At 39.6% G+C, this 21,872-nt stretch overlaps 1 protein-coding gene and 1 pseudogene across 1 annotated transcript; both read left to right on the forward strand.

Moving 5' to 3' along the window:
* The first annotated feature begins 7,578 nt into the window (after positions 1 to 7,578).
* On the forward strand, positions 7,579 to 8,651 carry LOC147637154 (uncharacterized). The gene has a single exon (XM_086801015.1). It carries the CDS (start codon positions 7,749 to 7,751, stop codon positions 8,649 to 8,651), a length of 903 nt encoding a protein of 300 aa, XP_086657141.1. The 5' UTR covers positions 7,579 to 7,748.
* Positions 8,652 to 9,375: 724 nt separating this feature from the next.
* On the forward strand, positions 9,376 to 10,964 carry LOC147637155 (G-type lectin S-receptor-like serine/threonine-protein kinase SD2-5 pseudogene; annotated as a pseudogene).
* The last annotated feature ends 10,908 nt before the right edge of the window (positions 10,965 to 21,872 follow it).

Raw genomic sequence — 21,872 nt, forward strand, 5'->3', positions numbered from 1 at the left:
CCAAAACCTAAGCAAATGACAAATGATGAATGTTTATGCTTGTACAAAACTAATATACCCCAAAGATATTAATTTTACTCTTGATTGAACCCAATTTTAACTAATCACCACTTAATGATTGTGTTTAGTGAGAAAACAAGGTAATTAGTATGAATGGAATTTGGAGGGATCCATTGAGCTCATGGAAAGGAATATTGATGGGGGTTTTTGCATAGAGCTCTTTTCCTTGATGAGATGTAAATGCTAGAGTAGAAAGAAGTAATTTAAACAACCCTTAAACATGTGCATTAGTGAGAAAACGGGTGACCATATTTTTCCTTCTAGTGTTGTGACCCGTTGATGAAATAGGGTTGAAGATCGCTCATACGATTGCTAAGTTACCCCTAAAGGTTTTTAGCTCAATTCGACGCACATAGGGCAAATGGCAAAAAAACTAGTCAACAAAACAATGTGATTTTTGGGTAGAGTGATGAAATTACTTAATTCTTTTGGTGAAGTTCAATTCCTTGATGTGATGAAGTTGCTCCTTGAATGGATTGAGAAATGGCTATAAGGAAATAGAGAATGGGAGAATGAAGCTCTTCAAATTTGGTCCACAAGGAGGTGTGTGGATAATCTTGGGGATAATTAGCTTAATGAGATTTATTAACACTAAGAAACTAAAAAATGATTAGAGAGGACTAAAGCTAAGCTAGTGGAGAATCTCATGAAGAAAGGAGTAGCTCTGATACTATGTCAAAATATTAAACATGGATCCTCAAGCATGCATGGCTATGCTGTGCTTAACCCTAATTATTTTGATTAAAGAACAGTAATCCTATGGTGGATGACTTAATCAAGATTGCCTTAAGGAGATTTGTAAATCAAATAAAACACTATCTCAAAGTGTGTGGTGAGAACGTTTTCCATTCCAATACACATGCTTATGTGGGCCCAAGGTTTCTTTTTGACACACATTAATGCTGTCAAATCTGTGTACGATGAATTATTGTGGGTTGTAACTTTCTTTTGGGTGCTTATTTATGGCTCAATTTTCATGAATGCTTCAACTTAGAATAGATTGCAACTTTGAAAAGAAATATATTAGAAGAGGACATAATAGTCCACTATTTGTGAGGTTGAGAGCTCAACCCATAATGCTAGAATTTGAAGGTGGCACTACCCTTATAAAAAAATGGGTAGAAAATGTTTTTCCTTCAAATGAAAGACTAAAAGAATAATAGTTTGCCCTTTCAAATTCTTTACATAGGAATGTAGATTTTACATGAGCCCTTCAAATGAAATTTGAGGATCACCTTTCAAGTTTGAGGACTATCTTTAGCCAAGTCCAAAACTACCTTGAGTGGACATTGCCCCAATGATGTTAGTGACATTCTGGTGTACATTCTAGCGTTGAAAATGAACTTTTTTTTCTCACCAATAAAAAAAGGATCACCTTTAAGCTCAACAGGTTTTTATTGAAAGCAATGCATTGGAAGTTAATTGGTTTTGTAACTAAAATTTCAAAATTTTGAATCTTTAATTCAAGGCTAGGCAAAATTACAACCGGTTTTTTCTCAATCTGAGTTGTGAAAAATTACATTAAAAGAGGACGCTTTTTTCTAACACTCATACACTCGTGTCATGATGTTTGAAAAGGCTTACTACCTAAGGGTGTGAGTTTGAATGCTATTGTACACAACACATGCAAGGTGTCTACCTCAATGGCATAATTTCAGTACCAAAAATCCTACCAAAAAAAGGGTTCGGATGAGGCAAGGGTGAAAAATGTTCTTTTTTCAACCAAAAAACTTGAAAGGTAAAAGGTCAAACTCAAAAACGTATTTTTTTTTCTCTCAATTGGAAAAAGGAGGTCAAGGCTCTTGATAAAGGGGGTCACGACATCAAAGACTCAAAGGCAAGTCTACCGTCTAGACTCCACCATAGGCATAATGTGGCCTTGAGATGAGATTTATAAATCGAATAAAACACTATCTCAAAGTGAGTGTGAACGTTTTCCATTTCAATACGCATACTTATGTGGGCCCATGGTTGCTTTTTGATGCACATCAATGCTGTCAAATCCATGAATGTGGGCCCATGGTTGCTTTTTGATGCACATCAATGCTATCAAATCCATGAATGATGAATTATTGTCGGTTGAAACTTGCTTTTGGATGCTTATTTATGGCCTCTTTATGGCTCAATTTTTGTGAATGATTGAACTTAGAATAGATTGCACCTTTGAAAAGAAATATATTAGAAGAGGACATAATAGTCCACTATTTGTGGGGTTGAGAGCTTAACGCATAATGCTAGAATTTGAAGGTTGCACTACCCTTGTTTTAAAAAAAAGTGTAGAAAATTTTTTCCCTTCAAATGAAAGGCTAAAAAATAATAGTTTGCCCTCTCAAATTCTTTTCATAGGAATGTAGATTTTACATGAGCCCTTCAAATGAAATTTGAGGATCACCTTTCAAGTTCGAGGGCTATGTTTAGCCAAGTCTAAAACTACCTTGAGTGGACATTGGCCCAATGACATTAGTAGTGACATTTTGGCATGCACTCTGGCGTCGTCGAAAATAAACTTTTCTTTTTAACTAGTGAAAAAAAGAATCACCTTTAAGCTAAATGGGTTTTTATTGAAAAAAATGCATAGGAAACTTTCAAAAATTTGAATCTTTAATTTAGGACTAGGCAAAATTACAACCGATTTTTTCTCAATTTGAGCCGTGAAAAAGTACACTAAAGGAGGACGTTTTTTTTTCTAACACTCATACACTCCTGTCATGTTTGAAAAGGCTTGCTTTCCCAGGGGTGCGAGTTTGAATGCTATTGTAGACAACACATGCAAGGTGTCTACCTCAATGGCATAATTTCAATACCAAAAATCTTCACAAAACAAAAGGATTTGGATCAAGGAAAAAAATAGGGGCTAATCTTTGCCAATTGGCTATTTTTTGTGGTTTTTCACAAAAATATTCGCTCGATATCTTAAATCGTTTGCCCAAATTTTGGCCATTTTGAAGGTTTTTAGAAAATATTCACCCAATTTGAACATTTTAGGGCATTTTTTTAAGCATTCACCCAATTTTCTATAATTTAAGATTTATATAGGAGGAATAATCGCCAACCCACCTACACTTGTATATTCATGGAGGTATCTTATTTTTTTTACTCTAATTCGGATGAGGCAAGGGTAAAAAATGTTCTTTTTTATGACCTTCCCATTTTAGCCACGTCCAAAACTACCTTGAGTGGAAATTGGCCAAGTTTATTGTAGTGTCCACATTTGGGCTTGTGTTTGAGTTTGCACTCTCTTTTGAAGTGTCCTTTGCTTTCGCACACTGGTAGCATTCTTTTATGCCTTTGTTGGTGTAGAATGTTTATTCCCTTATTGTACTTTGTGTTCAATTCATTAGCCTCTTCTCTTCTTCAAGTAGGGATGAAATACAACCCTAATATGTTGGTTCAGGTAAATTCTTTAGAGTAGTGCACCATATTCCTTTGGCATGCTTTCTATAAGTATGGCAAAAAATGCCATCCTTTTCATCTATCTTTGCATCACTGCCATCCAATTGGGTCATGATGCTTTTCGTTTTGCTTATGAATTGTGCTAGTGACTCATGAAATTCCATCTTCAAGCCATAAAATTCTATTTTCAAATGGATTTCTTGATTTTTAGCCTTGGAACCAAATATTAAGTTTAACTCATCCCATTCTTGTTTTGCTATGGTTTTGGAATCGATTTGATGAATAAGGTTTGTGTCCAAGTGTAATCTAATCAATGATAGTTCCTGTTCATCTTTTTTAGTCCAATCATCCATTGGATTAGCAGGTGTATTCTCCTTAATTAATTTTCATATCTTCTTGTGCATGAGAAGATACTTCATTTGTGTGGCCCAGTTGTAAAATACTTCCCCATATAACTTCTCAACATTCATGATAATGCTCTTACCAGAGTTTTTTTCTCAGTAGTGTCTAATTGCTTAATTACAAGAGTGGCATTTTGAATGTTGTTGCAAGTGATCCCGTGAAATCTTCTCTAAAGGCTTCCCAAAACCTAAGCAAATGACAAATGATGAATGTTTATGCTTGTACAAAACTAATATACCCCAAAGATATTAATTTTACTCTTGATTGAACCCAATTTTAACTAATCACCACTTAATGGTTGTGTTTAGTGAGAAAACAAGGTAATTAGTATGAATGGAATTTGGAGGGATCCATTGAGCTCATGGAAAGGAATATTGATGGGGGGTTTTTGCATAGAGCTCTTTGCCTTGATGAGATGTAAATGCTAGAGTAGAAAGAAGTAATTTAAATAACCCTTAAACATGTGCATTAGTGAGAAAACGGGTGGCCATGTTTTTCCTTCTAGTGTTGTGACCCGTTGATGAAATAGGGTTGAAGATCGCTCATACGATTGCTAAGTTACCCCTAAAGGTTCTTAGCTCAATTCGACGCACATAGGGCAAATGGCAAAAAAATAGTCAACAAAACAATGTGATTTTTGGGTAGAGTGATGAAATTACTTAATTCTTTTGGTGAAGTTCAATGCCTTGATGTGATGAAGTTGCTCCTTGAATGGATTGAGCAATGGCTATAAGGAAATAGAGAATGGGAGAATGAAGCTCTTCAAATTTGGTCTACAAGGAGGTGTGTGGATAATCTTGGGGATAATTAGCTTAATGAGATTTATTAACACTAAGAAACTAAAAAATGATTAGAGAGGACTAAAGCTAAGCTAGTGGAGAAGCTCATGAAGAAAGGAGTAGCTCTGATACTATGTCAAAATATTAAACATGGATCCTCAAGCATGCATGGCTATGCTGTGCTTAACCCTAATTATTTTGATTAAAGAACAGTAATCCTATGGTGGGTGTAGCCTAATTAACAATATAATGATAATCCTAATGACTTAATCAAGATTGCCTTAAGGAGATTTGTAAATCAAATAAAACACTATCTCAAAGTGTGTGGTGAGAACGTTTTCCATTCCAATACACATGCTTATGTGGGCCCAAGGTTTCTTTTTGACACACATTAATGCTGTCAAATCTGTGTATGATGAATTATTGTGGGTTGTAACTTTCTTTTGGGTGCTTATTTATGGCTCAATTTTCATGAATGCTTCAACTTAGAATAGATTTCAACTTTGAAAAGAAATTAGAAGAGGACATAATAGTCCACTATTTGTGAGGTTGAGAGCTCAACCCATAATGCTAGAATTTGAAGGTGGCACTACCCTTATAAAAAAATGGGTAGAAAATGTTTTTCCTTCAAATGAAAGACTAAAAGAATAATAGTTTGCCCTTTCAAATTCTTTACATAGGAATGTAGATTTTACATGAGCCCTTCAAATGAAATTTGAGGATCACCTTTCAAGTTTGAGGACTTTCTTTAGCCAAGTCCAAAACTACCTTGAGTGGACATTGCCCCAATGATGTTAGTGACATTCTGGTGTACATTCTAGCGTTGAAAATGAACTTTTTTTTTCTCACCAATAAAAAAAAGGATCACCTTTAAGCTCAACAGGTATTTATTGAAAGCAATGCATTGGAAGTTAATTGGTTTTGTAACTAAAATTTCAAAATTTTGAATCTTTAATTCAAGGCTAGGCAAAATTACAACCGGTTTTTTCTCAATCTGAGTTGTGAAAAATTACACTAAAGGAGGACGCTTTTGTCTAACACTCATACACTCGTGTCATGATGTTTGAAAAGGCTTACTACCTAAGGGTGTGAGTTTGAATGCTATTGTACACAACACATGCAAGGTGTCTACCTCAATGGCATAATTTCAGTACCAAAAATCCTACCAAAAAAAGGGTTCGGATGAGGCAAGGGCGAAAAATGTTCTTTTTTCAACCAAAAAACTTGAAAGGTAAAAGGTCAAACTCAAAAACGTATTTTTTTTTCTCTCAATTGGAAAAAGGAGGTCAAGGCTCTTGATAAAGGGGGTCACGACATCAAAGACTCAAAGGCAAGTCTACCGTCTAGACTCCACCATAGGCATAATGTGGCCTTGAGATGAGATTTATAAATCGAATAAAACACTATCTCAAAGTGAGTGTGAACGTTTTCCATTTCAATACGCATACTTATGTGGGCCCATGGTTGCTTTTTGATGCACATCAATGCTGTCAAATCCATGAATGTGGGCCCATGGTTGCTTTTTGATGCACATCAATGCTATCAAATCCATGAATGATGAATTATTGTCGGTTGAAACTTGCTTTTGGATGCTTATTTATGGCCTCTTTATGGCTCAATTTTTGTGAATGATTGAACTTAGAATAGATTGCACCTTTGAAAAGAAATATATTAGAAGAGGACATAATAGTCCACTATTTGTGGGGTTGAGAGCTTAACGCATAATGCTAGAATTTGAAGGTTGCACTACCCTTGTTTTAAAAAAAAGTGTAGAAAATTTTTTCCCTTCAAATGAAAGGCTAAAAAATAATAGTTTGCCCTCTCAAATTCTTTTCATAGGAATGTAGATTTTACATGAGCCCTTCAAATGAAATTTGAGGATCACCTTTCAAGTTCGAGGGCTATGTTTAGCCAAGTCTAAAACTACCTTGAGTGGACATTGGCCCAATGACATTAGTAGTGACATTTTGGCATGCACTCTGGCGTCGTCGAAAATAAACTTTTCTTTTTAACTAGTGAAAAAAAGAATCACCTTTAAGCTAAATGGGTTTTTATTGAAAAAAATGCATAGGAGGTTAATTGGTTTTGTAACTAAACTTTCAAAAATTTGAATCTTTAATTCAAGACTAGGCAAAATTACAACCGATTTTTTCTCAATTTGAGCCGTGAAAAAGTACACTAAAGGAGGACGTTTTTTTTTCTAACACTCATACACTCCTGTCATGTTTGAAAAGGCTTGCTTTCCCAGGGGTGCGAGTTTGAATGCTATTGTAGACAACACATGCAAGGTGTCTACCTCAATGGCATAATTTCAATACCAAAAATCTTCACAAAAAAAAAAGGATTTGGATCAAGGAAAAAAATAGGGGCTAATCTTTGCCAATTGGCTATTTTTGTGGTTTTTCACAAAAATATTCGCTCGATATCTTAAATCATTTGCCCAAATTTTGGCCATTTTGAAGGTTTTTAGAAAATATTCACCCAATTTAAACATTTTAGGGCATTTTTTTAAACATTCACCCAATTTTCTATAATTTAAGATTTATATAGGAGGAATAATCGCCAACCCACCTACACTTATATATTCATGGAGGTATCTGATTTTTTTACTCTGATTCGGATGAGGCAAGGGTGAAAAATGTTCTTTTTTATGACCTTCCCATTTTAGCCACGTCCAAAACTACCTTGAGTGGAAATTGGCCCAATGCCAATAACGACATTTTGATGTCCACTACTAGTCGATTGAAAAAAAGATGACCTTTAACCTCAACGGCTTTTTATTACCCAAAAAAAAAATGCATATAAGAGGTAAATTGAATATTCAAGGCTAGCCAAAATTTTAATCTTAAATTCAAGGCTAGCCAAAATTTTAATCTTAAATTCAAGGTAAAGGGGGTCTTGGTCTTTAAGGATAAGGCGTCTAAGACTCAAATGCTAAATGATCACGACGTCAAAGACTCAAAGCCATGCCTGCCCACTCACGCCTTGCCTGCTGGCCTCTAAAAGGCCTCACTATGCATACTCTGCAGTTAGAGAGCCTGTTGCTGCTGCCGCCGCCTCAAGTGAGCTACGTACATAATATACCTCTGTTTAGGCTCTCATATAGATGAGGAGATGTTGGCAAGCAGTGTATATATTGTGGTGCTGTGTTTCATGATCCTTCAATCTGCTGATCACCTTGCCACTTCTGCTCCTGATGATCCTTCTTCGCTAGTTTTAAATGTCGGCCTAAACCTGTCTATGCTCGCATCCTTCCACGCCAGTACTGGCAATGCCGTTTCCCAAGACCACCTCTTTGCCATTGCAACCTATGACGATGGCGCCTTCTTGCCTATTCTGAGCTCCCCGGGCTTCAACAGCACCAATTCGTCTGAAAGCATGGGCTTTTCTCTTGGTTTCTTCTTCGCAGGATTTTATGATGTGAATCTTGATTATCAGCAGATCTACTTGGCTGTGTGTGGCGGGCTATCAGGCAACTATTCCAACTTAACTGATAGTGATTACTCCCAATTTTATCTGAGTGGAAGTGATGACAATAACTTTAGCCTGCAACCATTAGCAGTTGCTGATGGCTTTGTAGTGCCTGTGTGGATTGCCAATCTGGATCATCCTCTTACGTCTGTGAATTCGTCTCTGGTGGTGGTGGCTGCGGGCAGCAGCAACGAGTTGCAGCTGAGGGATCACAATGGCAGTGTAGTCTGGAATGTAAGCAATGTTAGCATGATGGAGATGCAGGACACAGGAAATCTGGTCATCTACGACACAATGAGCAGAACAAATGTGGTGTGGCAAAGCTCGACCAGAGACACTCTTCTTCAAGGGCAGAAGTTGACGGTGGGCAAGGAGCTGAGAAGTAATGACTCCTCCTACTTGGCTCGCATGGAAAAGGGAGGGCTTGTGCTCTATCTCAATACAGCTCAGTACTTTATTGAACAACCATCTCCGTATTGGGTCATCCCTATCTCAATACAGCTCAGTTTATTGAACAACCATCTCCGTATTGGGTCATCCCTATAATCTCCCCCTTTCAGAGCTGGAATGGCGCCAATTTGCTCGATCTCACTGGTTTCATCGTCACCATGCGGCACAAATGATACAGCTTACAGCATGCTAACCAAAACTTTAGATTTTACCCTCGACGCAGGACCCTGCAGTAATTATACCACGGACATCTCGCCCAATTCCAAATCTGAAAATATACCGATTGGGAGCATAATTTCCTGGAGCTTCATAAAATTGGAAACCGATGGGAGGCTCTACGCCTACGCAGTTTCTACTGGAACCAGCCCTCCCTCATCAATTGGAAGATCTGCACTAGACAAGTCAGCATATCCTCAGTAGCCGAATTTGGTCTCTTGATGGCATATTGGTGGGGTGAGTGCGATGTCCCCATGTCTTGCGGGCCTCTCAGTGTATGTACACCATCTGCTGCAACCCTCTGCGCATGCCCGGCTAATTATTCCTATTGAGCATATCAACGACAACTCAAAGGGCTGCAGACGCTCTACCTCTCTGCCACACTGCAGTGAGGGTAATGAGCATATCAACACCACCGACTTCCTACAGTTGGACCAGACGGCAAGCATCTTCCTTTTTGGCGGATGGGCCTTCACCAGCTCCACTTCCGCGCCGGTGGGAGAATGCAAGAAGTCATGCTCCTCCAACTGCTCCTGCAACGGGTTCTTCTTCCAATCCAACAGTTCCGCTTGCTTTTTTATAACCGACGGGATCTCCTTGCTCAATGTAACTGACAAAAACTTGTCTGTTGAGGGCTGGGAGGTGTCAATGGAAATCTTTGCGAGGAATTATGTCACCTATTTGAAAGTTACATCTGCAGCAAATAACTCAAGCGGCTCAAGTACAGCTGCAAGTTCAATCGTAGCAGGTAATCACAAACATACCGTGATAATTGCCATCGCAATTCCATCCTCTTTTGTGGCTTGTTTAGTGCTTGGATTAGCTGTGTATGTCGTCAGTGCAAGAAAGAGCAAACAAGCAAGCCAAGCTAAAGAAGAGCAGGAACTGCGGGACATTCTTCCTCTGCTGCCCAGCAGGTTCTCATACCAGGATCTGCACGACGCAACAAAGGCCTTCCGCAAGCTCCTGGGCGCTGGCGGGTGCGGCTCTGTATACGCGGGCGTGCTTCCAGATGGGAGGAGAGTTGCTGTGAAGAGACTGGAGTCCCTATTGAAAGGCCAGTCGAAGCAGTTCCTGGCTGAAGTGGCCACAATAGGACGCACTAGCCATCACAACATAGTTCGCCTTGTTGGGTTCTGCTGGGAGGTCTCGCACCGGCTGCTTGTGTACGAGTATGTGGAAAGGGGGTCTTTGGACCACTGGCTTTTTAATGTCAAAGGCGAAGCTCATGATCATGGGTACTCAGCAGCATCTGATGATGGTGCGCCAGCTCCTCTGCTTGACTGGCAGACTCGTTACAACGTGGCGCTGGGGATCGCTCGAGGCTTGAGTTACCTGCACGAGGAATGCGCGCAACCCATCTTGCATTTCGACATCAAGCCGCAGAACATCCTGCTGGATGGTGCATTTGTGCCCAAGCTGGCGGACTTCGGCATGTCCAGGCTAATGCAGAGGGACGTTTCAGAGGTGGTGACTGGGGTGAGGGGAACTCCAGGTTACATAGCTCCCGAATGGCTTTCCCACGGAGCTGTGAGCAAGAAGGGCGATGTGTACAGCATGGGCATGGTGATGTTGGAGATTGTGGGAGGCAGAAGGAATCTGGACTTTTCAATGCTAAACAATGCTCTAATTGACCCAGAGGAGTGGCATTTCCCCAGCTGGGCTGCAGGGAAGTGCGAGCAAGGCTTGATGATGGAGATCGTGGATAAGCGCCTCCAAATATGTGGCTTTGACGAGGAGCAATTAGTGCAGAGGCTCATCCAGACTGCTTTCTGGTGCATCCAAGATGACCCAGGCATGAGGCCTTACGCCCCGACCGTGGTGCAGTGGCTGGAAGGGAGCTCTCCTGTGAAGCAGCCTCCCTTTTCCACCGCTGTCCACGCTCCTTCCCGTGTTAAACCCACCTCCTCGTCCTAGATTTTCAGTTCCTAATTTGGTTTTACCTCCAGTAGTAGTATGCCAGTCCTATTAGTAGTAACTCCACATCATGTTGTAATACTTTCTGCAATGTATAATGTCCTATATCACAGCAATTCCAAAGATGGGTGTAATGTTCTATATCACAACAATTAAATAGATGTAGGGTTCTCTTGTTGTAGTTATATGAACTACATAATAGAAGTTGCCAATGGCTACTACAGATTATGTTATTGTGAACAATTACTTTAACAATTTTATAATCATGGACCTTTATTACTCGGGACTTCAACGTATAAATTTATTTTTTATAATCTCTTTCTTCTAGCCGAAATCTGCCAAAGAACCGACAAAGGATTATCCGAGCCCTTATTTTAAGGAATGAAATTTCATACATTTTAGTCATGAAATTGGTTTGTGTAGAATAGATTTCGAAGAAGGGTGGGTTGCATAGGCAAGAAGCATGGGTGGTGGGCCGAAAGGAAGAAAAAGTGGTGTGGTGAATGGTTCACGTGTGTCCATGTCTTTACATGTGTATTTATGTACATGTGCATATATATGTCTATGTGTGTGTGCACGTGCATGCATGTGTCTGTGTGTGTGCACGTGCATAAGAGAGAGAGAGAGAGAATAATGTTTCAATGTGTGTAGGCATCAAGAGGTTTGAGCCAGGTGAAGGTCCCTTTCCATGAGATGGAGACTTCAAATGGGCAAGGTGGTGGGAGCTTTCTTTTACTTGGCAATAGTGTTAACTCCTCTCCTATGAGTATAACCTCTCCAACTCGTTCACCTACTTATATCATGTTGAGATTAGCTCCTCCCCTCAAAACATTTGTTTTGCCTCTACTTTTTGTAATGCATTCTTAGCAACATCAAGGTCACTACCTTGTCATAGTAGTGGTATTGTTCTTGGTTCATGATAACTCTCTGAGTACTTTATTGTTTTAGGTTTTACTTCCTCATAATTGGCTCCACTTCTCCCTCAATTTCTTTTGGGTTTTCTGTGCCCTTCTTTGTCGATAACTTCCTCCCCTCATCATCCACATCCGCATCAATTGTGCATGGCACTTGCTTCATGATACCTCTTCATCACTTTTGGCCTGACACAACTTATGATCGACTCAACTTGCATCAGGCCCAAATGGTGGCTAACTCAGCTTGCATTAGGCCCAAATGGTGGCCGACTCAACTCATGGGGCCAATACGACTTGTGGGCCCCCCTTGTGATCCCTTCACCATACATGCCATCAGCTTGTGCCAAACCAATGCACATTAAGCACTCTAGGTTTCCCATGCATGTACCCCAAACCTCTCCTTAGGCCTTGTAATATTCTATATATCTCTCACTCTTCTTCTCAAATGTAATCCCCTCTCTCTTGTTAGCAAGGTGTCTGGTGGCACGACGATCACTTTTGGCATGAATGGGCACTACAACTGTAACAAACAAGGGCATGCTGCCCTTAAATAGGCCAACTAGAGTAGATAACACGGGACTAGTCCCAATTTAGCCTTTGTAGGGCTCTGTTCATACTGTTTGTAGGGTTTCACCCATACCCAATTTAGCCTTCGTAGGGCTCTGTTCATACTGTTTGTTGTAGGGTTTCACCCATACCCAATTTAGCCTTTGTAGGGTTCCACCTATACCTTATTTAACTTATATGTGATAATTGCACATGCTTTGGTCTAACCATGACCTCACATAGTCATTGCAGGTATGGACATAGCCAACATACACTCCCTCCATCCCGAGGGTGTGTGGGCCCATAACCTTTGATAGCAGAATGAGCATAAGAGAGATTAGTGGCACCACGCTTAGATTTAATCACATAGTTAGTTAAGATTACCAACTAGTTAGTTGTGTGCATCCTAATATAGGCGCCCTCAATTACATTAAGAAGTTCCTTCCACTAGAGTTCAGTTTATGGTTACCTTTCAAGTCTAACTGCCTTTTGTTTTACATGCCTTATGCTCATCTTTCAAGTCTAACTACCTTTTGTTTTACATGCATTATGGTTTTACATGTTTTATATTTGTTGCCCCTTTTACACATGCCAGTTGTATGGACACTACCACCTTTATCTCTTGAGCGTAATCTTCCCCTCTACACTTTTCCCCTCTCCATAATGGCTCCTTCAATATCCCTCTCTACTTGGACTAGCTAGACTTTGCATTAAAGGGGACCAATAAGGCCATGTTGGTTTGACCAATGAGGACTTGGTAATGGTAGATGTTGGTTTGACACAAGTATATAGTGTAATCTTGTGTGGCATATTGCTCATCTACTTATTGTAATGTGTTATTTATCCTATGTATTTCACTTATTCTTGTGTGAGATTACTTCGGGGGTGAGAGAGAGAGAGAGAGAGAGAGAGAGCAAATGCATCTATGATATTAGGCTAGAATTGTGTTACCATGAGGAGTGTGTGTATGTGTGTGTGTGTGTGTGTGTGTGTGTGTGTGTGTCTGTGTGTGTGTAGAGAGAGAGAGAGAGAGAGAGAGAGAGCAAGTGCATCTATGATATTAGGCTAGAGTTATGATTCCATGAGGAGTGTGACAAACATTGTAGTTGCATCCTTGAAGGGTTTGTGGCACCTTTCCTTACCATGCATATTGCTCAGAGTATAATCCATTAATACCTTGTCTCCTTACTAGACTACCTTACTTCCACCATGTCTGCACATACAACCTCTATGGAAATTTCAAGAACTTGTCATGCATTTGTAAGAATATCTACCTTATTTAACTTAGGGAGGATTGTTGGATCATGGCTTTCATCTTGAAAAACCCTGGCCTAAGATGATAGATGTTTGGGTTGAATTCCCTAGATTGATATTTGTCATGCATTTGTAAGAATATCTACCTTCTTTAACTTAGGGAGGATTGTTGGATCATGGCTTTCATCTTGAAAAACCCTAGCCTAGGATGATAGATGTTTGGGTTGAATTCCCTAGATTGATATTTGTCTTTGTCCCTTCCTTTATGACCATAGCCTTAGCTATAGGAGAAGTTTATATGTTGGAAGTGGAAGAATTTGTCACCCTCAAACCCCATTCAAAAGTTTGTCTCATGCTAGATCCTCAAGAGGATTTGTCAGGGAAACTTGACATTGTGGCTTAATATAGGGGAATGCTTCTCCCAGAGGGTGGATTATAGGAATCTCCATAATACCCCTAATACATGCTTTAAGTGTGGGACTAAAGGCCACTTTCCTAGGGATTAGATAGTACCAGTAGATGGGTTCTTATAGACAAACACCAAACTTTCTAATGTTGAGATAGAGAAAGGCAAGGAGCAAACACTCACCTCCTAGTGTTGAGATAGAGAAAGGTAAGGAGCAATCTCAAAAAGAGGATAAGGTATAAGAGCTATCTCCTTTGAGCTTGGAGAGCCGTCTAGCCCATTATTATAAGACCTTAAGGGTATAGAGATATGGGAGGGATCCATGAGAGTAAATCCCTTATGTGGGAGAAGATTTTTAGAACTTCTCTTCTTCTAAAATGAACATTCACATGAGAGTTGAATCAATCTCTATCTCTCCTAGCTCTTTTGCATCTTGTGGAATCGCTGAGGGTTGCAAGTTTTGCACGTTGAGGTCTTCTTTGTAGCTACTTGTAGAATAAGAGGCCAATGAAGAAGCATATATTTTATTAGAAGAGGAAGAAGGGTCACAAGATATGGACGTTGGGAAATACCTTCCTTCGTTGTCCCCTATTAAGATTAAACATGGTTTGGACAAAGTAAGAAATAAGAGACCTTCTATTCTATTCACCAAATAAAGAACACTTGAGTCTTGCACAAGGAGAAGTATGCATGTGCATGGAATCACCAAATAAAGAACACTTGACGCTAATGAAACCCACATCATAGTAGATCAAGAACATATCATAAGGCCCACATCATAGTAAAGTGGGAACATATCCTAACACCCACATCATAGTAGAGCGGGAACATATCCTAAGGCCCATAACTTGTCCTGCTCTAGCATAAGTTATGACCATCTACACGCATTTGAAGTGGCCAACAACCAAGTACAACAAGTGCACAATCAACACATTGGCATGGCTAGGGATCTCCAAATAGGTAGGGTACTTAAACCTACACTTGAAGAAAGAAGGGCCGACAGGCATGATTATGTGCAGCAATGGATTCCTCGCATGCAGTGGCCTGCGAGGAATGGATTCCTCGTAGGCAGTGGCCGTGTCGCAGTGGCCTGCGACACGGCCAGTAGTGATAGAAAGATACACGGATATGGTTCGGAAAATTGATGAATTACACAGAGCTAGAGTTCCACAATCTGTGGGAGAGCAAACTGCGGCTGCTACGGAGGATGCATCTGTTTTCGGTTTTGCAGGTGAACAGATTGAAACTTTGGATTCGGATGATGAAGCTTAAAGAGGGATGCAGGTGCAGCTGGATGTTTTAAGTCACTTAACTTCTCTCAAGGGAAACTTTTTTTTTTGCCATTTTTTGGGTTCGCGCAAGTCCACCGTGCGTGCCAAGTGTTACAGCATTAACTATACACCGCAACCACATTCTTGTAACCGCATTGGGTAAATTGTAATGCGCAATAGTCAGTTAGGGATTCCAAGGGATGTCATAGGAAGATATGTCTGTTCGGATCACAGGATACTATTCCTATATATGGATGTAACTGTATGCACCAATTAATCAATCAAATCTACTGTGATGTTCTGTGCAAATTTTCCATACTTGTCTTAAATATGTCATGCTGTTATCTTAATCTTTATCAATTTGTAAGATAAGTATGCTGTATGAAGGTAACCAGTCCCGTAATCACTTACTGTCTGTGCAAGAAGTAAATGCGATTACATATGGCGTGGGTGATCAGCATGTAAATCAAGCTGCCCACTATCTTCCTATACATAGTGGCATTCTCCAAAATCTCAACTGCTACTTTGCACTCAACTTGCCAGTGGGCAGCACAGAAAATGGCTTACAGCCATAGCCATACCATGTTTAGACAATATGTCCAGTGCATACTATCTTTGTGATAGTCATATGCTCTCAGGAATCCTGAAGACAATGCCAAGAAAGTATCTCAGCTCACCCAAATCATTTATGTCAAACTTCTTCTTGAGAAGATCCTTCGCATTCTCAACTTCCCCTTCATTGTTACCCCCAATAATCAAGTCATCCACATAGATAAGTGATGACCACAATCTCCTTATCAATCTTTTGCACATGGAGTGAATGATCAGAATCTGCCATATAAAGCTAATAGTGATAAAATATTGTGTAATCTTATCATGCCATGATCTCGATGCCTGCTTTTAGACATACAAGGCTTTATGTAGCCTGCACATATAAATTGGGTGATTCAAATTCTCATAACAACTAGGTGGCTATTCCAATTATACTTCTTCTTGTTTTTGCAACTCACCATGCAAGAACATTTTCTTTACATCCATCTGATGTAAAACCCAACCTTTTGACATAACCACCATTGTAATAACAGCTCTCATGGTTGTTTCCATCTTGGCAACATGACTGAATGTCTCCTCAATCAACGATATAGGTTAACATGCTCCACATACTTTATGCATTCCATATACCTTAAACTTTGGCAACCCTAGAACAGTTTTTGAATTCTGCATAGACTCTTAATTGTCTCGCTGCACATTTACATGACAAATACATTTGTGCCAAATATCTATGTTGGTGGCACTTGCACCCCTTGTGTACAAGCATAGCAGTTTTCACCTCAAGCATGCTTATATCCAAAGTAAACATCATGCCCACTCTTTTACCCTTTGCAACCAAATGACATTTGTTGTTGAAGTCCTTAACATAGAAGCCCTCAAGGTTAAAACATACCTATAAACCCTACTCAACCATTTGCCCAAAAAAAAAATCTTTGTTATGTTAGGCACATGAAGTACATCAACTAAGTACCTCATCTTGCCATCCTACATATCCAATGGCACATTCCCAATTTGAGCAATAGGATGAGCTGTGCCATCCCCCGTTTCTACAGAACCTGGTTTTTCCAAATTTTTAACCTCTAAACCACTCACCATGATAGGTCATGTGGTTAAAGGCTCCTAAACCCAAATACCATACATCATCACCATTTGTGGATACATCTACAGTCAGCAAATTGAACATGTGATGCATAACAAATAAATGCTCACATCTATCTTCAGCCCGGTTTCTTGAAGATACATAATTGTTTTGCTGCAACCTACCATTTTTTATGTCACTCTAGCGACATTCTACTATACAAAGTGGCCTAGTTTGCCATAATAAAAACAGTCCTTCAAGCCTGATCCCGATTGATATCTTTGCCAATTGCCTTGGCCTCTCTCACTCTCACTATCTTGAGACTAGTCTCTTCCACCTATGTGTTTTTATTGGTGCTCTGCAAATCATTGGACTGATGCCTGCTTCTATCCATAATGTTGATTTTTAAATCCACCAACATGGGCTTGACCTAGTTTAAACCCACCTCCTCGTCCTAGATTCTCAGTTCCTTTGGGTTTACCTCCACCAGTAGTAGTAGTATGCCAGTCCTAGTAGTAGTAGTAACTCCACATCATGTTGGAATACTTTCTGCAATGTATAATGTCCTATATCACAACAATTCCAAAGATGGGTGTAGGGTTCTCTTGTTGTAGTTATAACATAATAGAAGTTGCCAATGCCTACTGCAGATTATGTTATTGTGAACAATTACTTTAACAATTTTATAATCATGTGACTTTTATTACTCGGGACTTCAACGTATAAATCTATTTTTTATAACGCTTCCACCTCCCCACCCATATCCACACCTATCTTATAGAGCATGTTTTTGCAAAGTTGGGTAAATGAACCACTAGGTGTGCCCTCCCCCTACACCCTGCCTCACCCCACCAAAAGTTCTTGTGTATTAAACTAGATATTTTATCAAATAAGACTTTGTGAGCTATAACTATATGTTGTGTCATGCATGGCTCAATATTATAGGGGTTGTGGATTAGCAAGGGAAATAAGAATGTTGCAAGGGTTTTCATAGAAGTGTGTGTGTGTGTGTGTGGTGCATGTATGCATGCTTGAGAGAGAGAGAGAGAGAGAGAGAGAGAGAGAGAGAGATTCACTCACTGGGCAACAACAATAGATCTCGAAGAAGGGTGGGTTGCATAGGCAAGAAGCATGGGTGGTGGGCCGAAAGGAAGAAAAAGTGGTGTGGTGAATGGTTCACGTGGGTCCTATGTGTGTGTGCAAGTGCATGCATGTGTCTATGTGTGTGTGCACGTGCATAAGAGAGAGAGAGAGAGAATAATGTTTCAATGTGTGTAGGCATCAAGAGGTTTGAGCCAGGTGAAGGTCCCTTTCCATGAGATGGAGACTTCAAATGGGCAAGGTGGTGGGAGCTTTCTTTTACTTGGCAATAGTGTTAACTCCTCTCCTATGAGTATAACCTCTCCAACCCGTTCACCTACTTATATCATGTTGAGATTAGCTCCTCCCCTCAAAACATTTGTTTTGCCTCTACTTTTTGTAATGCATTCTTAGCAACATCAAGGTCACTACCTTGTCATAGTAGTGGTATTGTTCTTGGTTCATGATAACTCTCTAAGCACTTTATTGTTTTAGGTTTTACTTCCTCATGATTGGCTCCACTTCTCCCTCAATTTCTTTTGGGTTTTCTGTGCCCTTCTTTGTCGATAACTTCCTCCCCTCGTCATCCACATCCGCATCAATTGTGCATGGCACTTGCTTCATGATACCTCTTCATCACTTTTGGCCTGACACAACTTATGATCGACTCAACTTGCATCAGGCCCAAATGGTGGCTAACTTAGCTTGCATTAGGCCCAAATGGTGGCCGACTCAACTCATGGGGCCAATACGACTTGTGGGTCCCCCTTGTGATCCCTTCACCATACATGCCATCAGCTTGTGCCAAACCAATGCACATTAAGCACTCTAGGTTTCCCATGCATGTACCCCAAACCTCTCCTTAGGCCTTGTAATATTCTATATATCTCTCACTCTTCTTCTCAAATGTAATCCCCTCTCTCTTGTTAGCAAGGTGTCTGGTGGCACGACGATCACTTTTGGCATGAATGGGCACACTACAACTGTAACAAACAAGGGCATGCTACCCTTAAATAGGCCAACTAGAGTAGATAACACGGGACTAGTCCCAGTTTAGCCTTTGTAGGGCTCCGTTCATACTCTTTGTAGGGTTTCACCCATACCCAATTTAGCCTTTGTAGGGTTCCACCTATACCTTATTTCACTTATATGGGATAATTGCACACGCTTTCGTCTAACCATTACCTCACATAGTCATTGCAGGTATGGACATAGCCAACATACACTCCCTCCATCCCGAGGGTGTGTGGGCCCATAACCTTTAATAGCAGCATGAGCATAAGAGAGATTAGTGGCACCACGCTTAGCTTTAATCACATAGTTAGTTAAGATTACCAACTAGTTGGTTGTGTCCATCCTAATATAGGCCCGCTCGATTACATTAAGAAGTTCCTTCCACTAGAGTTCAGTTTATGGTTACCTTTCAAGTCTAACTGCCTTTTGCTTTACATGCCTTATGCTCATCTTTCAAGTCTAACTACCTTTTGTTTTACATGCCTTATGCTCATCTTTCAAGTCTAACTACCTTTTGTTTTACATGCCTTATAGTTTTACATGTTTTATATTTGTTGCCCCTTTTACACATGCCAGTTGTATGGACACTACCACCTTTATCTCTTGAGCGTAATCTTCCCCTCTACACTTTTCCCCTCTCCATAATGGCTCCTTCAATATCCCTCTCTACTTGGACTAGCTAGCCTTTGCATTAAAGGGGACCAATAAGGCCTTGGTAATGGTAGATGTTGGTTTGACCAATGAGGTCTTGGTAATGGTGGTAGATGTTGGTTTGACACAAGTATATAGTGTAATCTTGTGTGGCATATTGCTCATCTACTTATTGTAATGTGTTATTTATCCTATGTGTTTCACTTATTCTTGTGTGAGATTACTTGGAGAGAGAGAGAGCGCGCGCGAGAGAGAGAGAGAGAGAGAGAGAGAGAGAGAGAGAGAGAGAGAGAGAGAGAGAGAGAGAGAGCAAATGCATCTATGATATTAGGCTAGAATTGTGTTACCATGAGGAGTGTGTGTGTGTGTGTGTGTGTGTGTGTGTGTGTGTGTTTGTGTGTGTGTGTGTGTGAGTGAGTGAGTGAGTGTGTGTGTGTGTGTGTGTGTGTGTGTGAGAGAGAGAGAGAGAGAGAGAGAGGATGGGCTGCCTCTTGGTGGATAGTCGACAAGTTCAGAGACAAGCTATATATATGCCTTCTCTTCTTGCTTATAGGACTGTCTCCTCAGGCTCCTTCTCTTCATAGGTGAGAAGAGGCACTACTGGCTCCTCATCATTCTTCTCTTCAAAATCAGAGCATAATATATAAATAGCAAAGGCAATATCCCACTCGATGAGATCGATCGAGTTTGCCTCCTCAAAAGTGAGGGGCACAGTAGTAGATCGGAAGGGGGGGAACATGTGCAAGTGCTATTTGCACAACCTTTCTATGGTTGTCACCACTCTTCATGGAGAAGAGGAACTCTAGGGGTATCCACCGAGCAGTGGAGTCAGGGATAAAAAAATGTGATATCATCACATCCCGCGCAAAAAATGCAAGCACTGAGCTATCGGGCTCTAGAGTCCTAAATATATTCTCTAGCTTAACAATATGTGACAAAACCTAGGGTAAATCTAGTCCCACATCTGACCGCGGGTTTCACTCATCCACTGTGCGAATGCATCATGATTAGAAGCCATGGTGAAGGCGTAAAGGGAGCAACAAGCAAGGAAAGTGAGAGATAGAGAATGCAATAGAAGTGAATGAAAATAACCCCTACTTATACTTATAAATAAAGGATACTTTAATAAAATATAATAAATAATAAATCATACTTATATAACTTGTTACATATTATTATTATTATTATATTTTATTATTTATAAAGTTACTTATATTATTATTTTTTGCACTTAAATATATACTTAAAGTTATATTTATTTTTATACTTATATCCATAGACTTAAAATTAATGATGCTTCATTAAAACATAAGAAATCATAAACCATATTTATATTTCTAGGATAATTAATTATATTATTATTTACACTTAAATATATATTTATACTGATATTTACAATTGTACTTACTTATACTTATCTTTATTTTCTTACATATTAATGGGTTCGAAACACAGAAGACTTAAAAAAACCCCTACAATTTATGAAAATGAAATAAAATTAAATTTACAACACTTTTAGAGAAACAGTTTTTAGTATTCACTTGAAAGAATAAGAATTACATGGACTCTACAATTTCAAGGATGTGTGGAGCAACACATTGTTTGCATGTTTTGCAATGTTCCCAACCTTCCTACCATCCAACTTAAAATAAAAATTACAAGGGGGATCATTGGACATGAGTTGGATTTCTTGCCTCAGAAAACTAAGGGGTCAATGACTTTCTACATTAACGTTAAAAGGGTCATGACCCTCCCAAAGAATATTCACATCAATGAGTGGTGAATGCGTGCCATCTTGCATGTCTTGGTCCAAGTTGAGTCACTCCCCTCATAGAAGTCGCCACCTACTATACTTGAAGCGAATGCACAAAGTTTGTCTTGCAATGAAGTACCTATAAAGAAAAAACAACCAACATAAAAACATAAAATCAACAATCAACAATCAACAATCAATATCTTACAATGAAGTACTTATGAATAAAAACCATCAACAATTAACAGACATAGTAATTTTGCAATCTTGCCTAAAGGTAACATCTGACACAGTAATTCTGCACTCAATGATATCATCATGGTGAGTTCTCTTGAGATGCCATGACCAGGGATTTCACTGACGTGAACGAAAACACGTGAACATGTTATTAACATGTGTTAATAACATAAAAATTCTTGTGATCACAATGTATATTCACGGGCATTTTTGATGACCTGCAAAAACCTTCTCTTCCAATAATCCCGCCGGAAAAAAGGGTTTTCCCGATGGGCCCGTCGGGAAAACCCATTTTCCCGGTGGAAAAATTAAAAAAAATAAAAAACATAAAAAAATAAAAAATAAAAAATAAAAAAATAAATAAAAAATAAAAAATCATGTTCACAGTCATTCTTACCATTTTTGGGCCTTCTGGACTCATTTATGAT

Source organism: Cibotium barometz, chromosome 7, assembly GCF_041138505.1.
Source record: "Cibotium barometz isolate CiBa-2024 chromosome 7, ASM4113850v1, whole genome shotgun sequence".
NCBI classification, from domain to species: domain Eukaryota; kingdom Viridiplantae; phylum Streptophyta; class Polypodiopsida; order Cyatheales; family Cibotiaceae; genus Cibotium; species Cibotium barometz.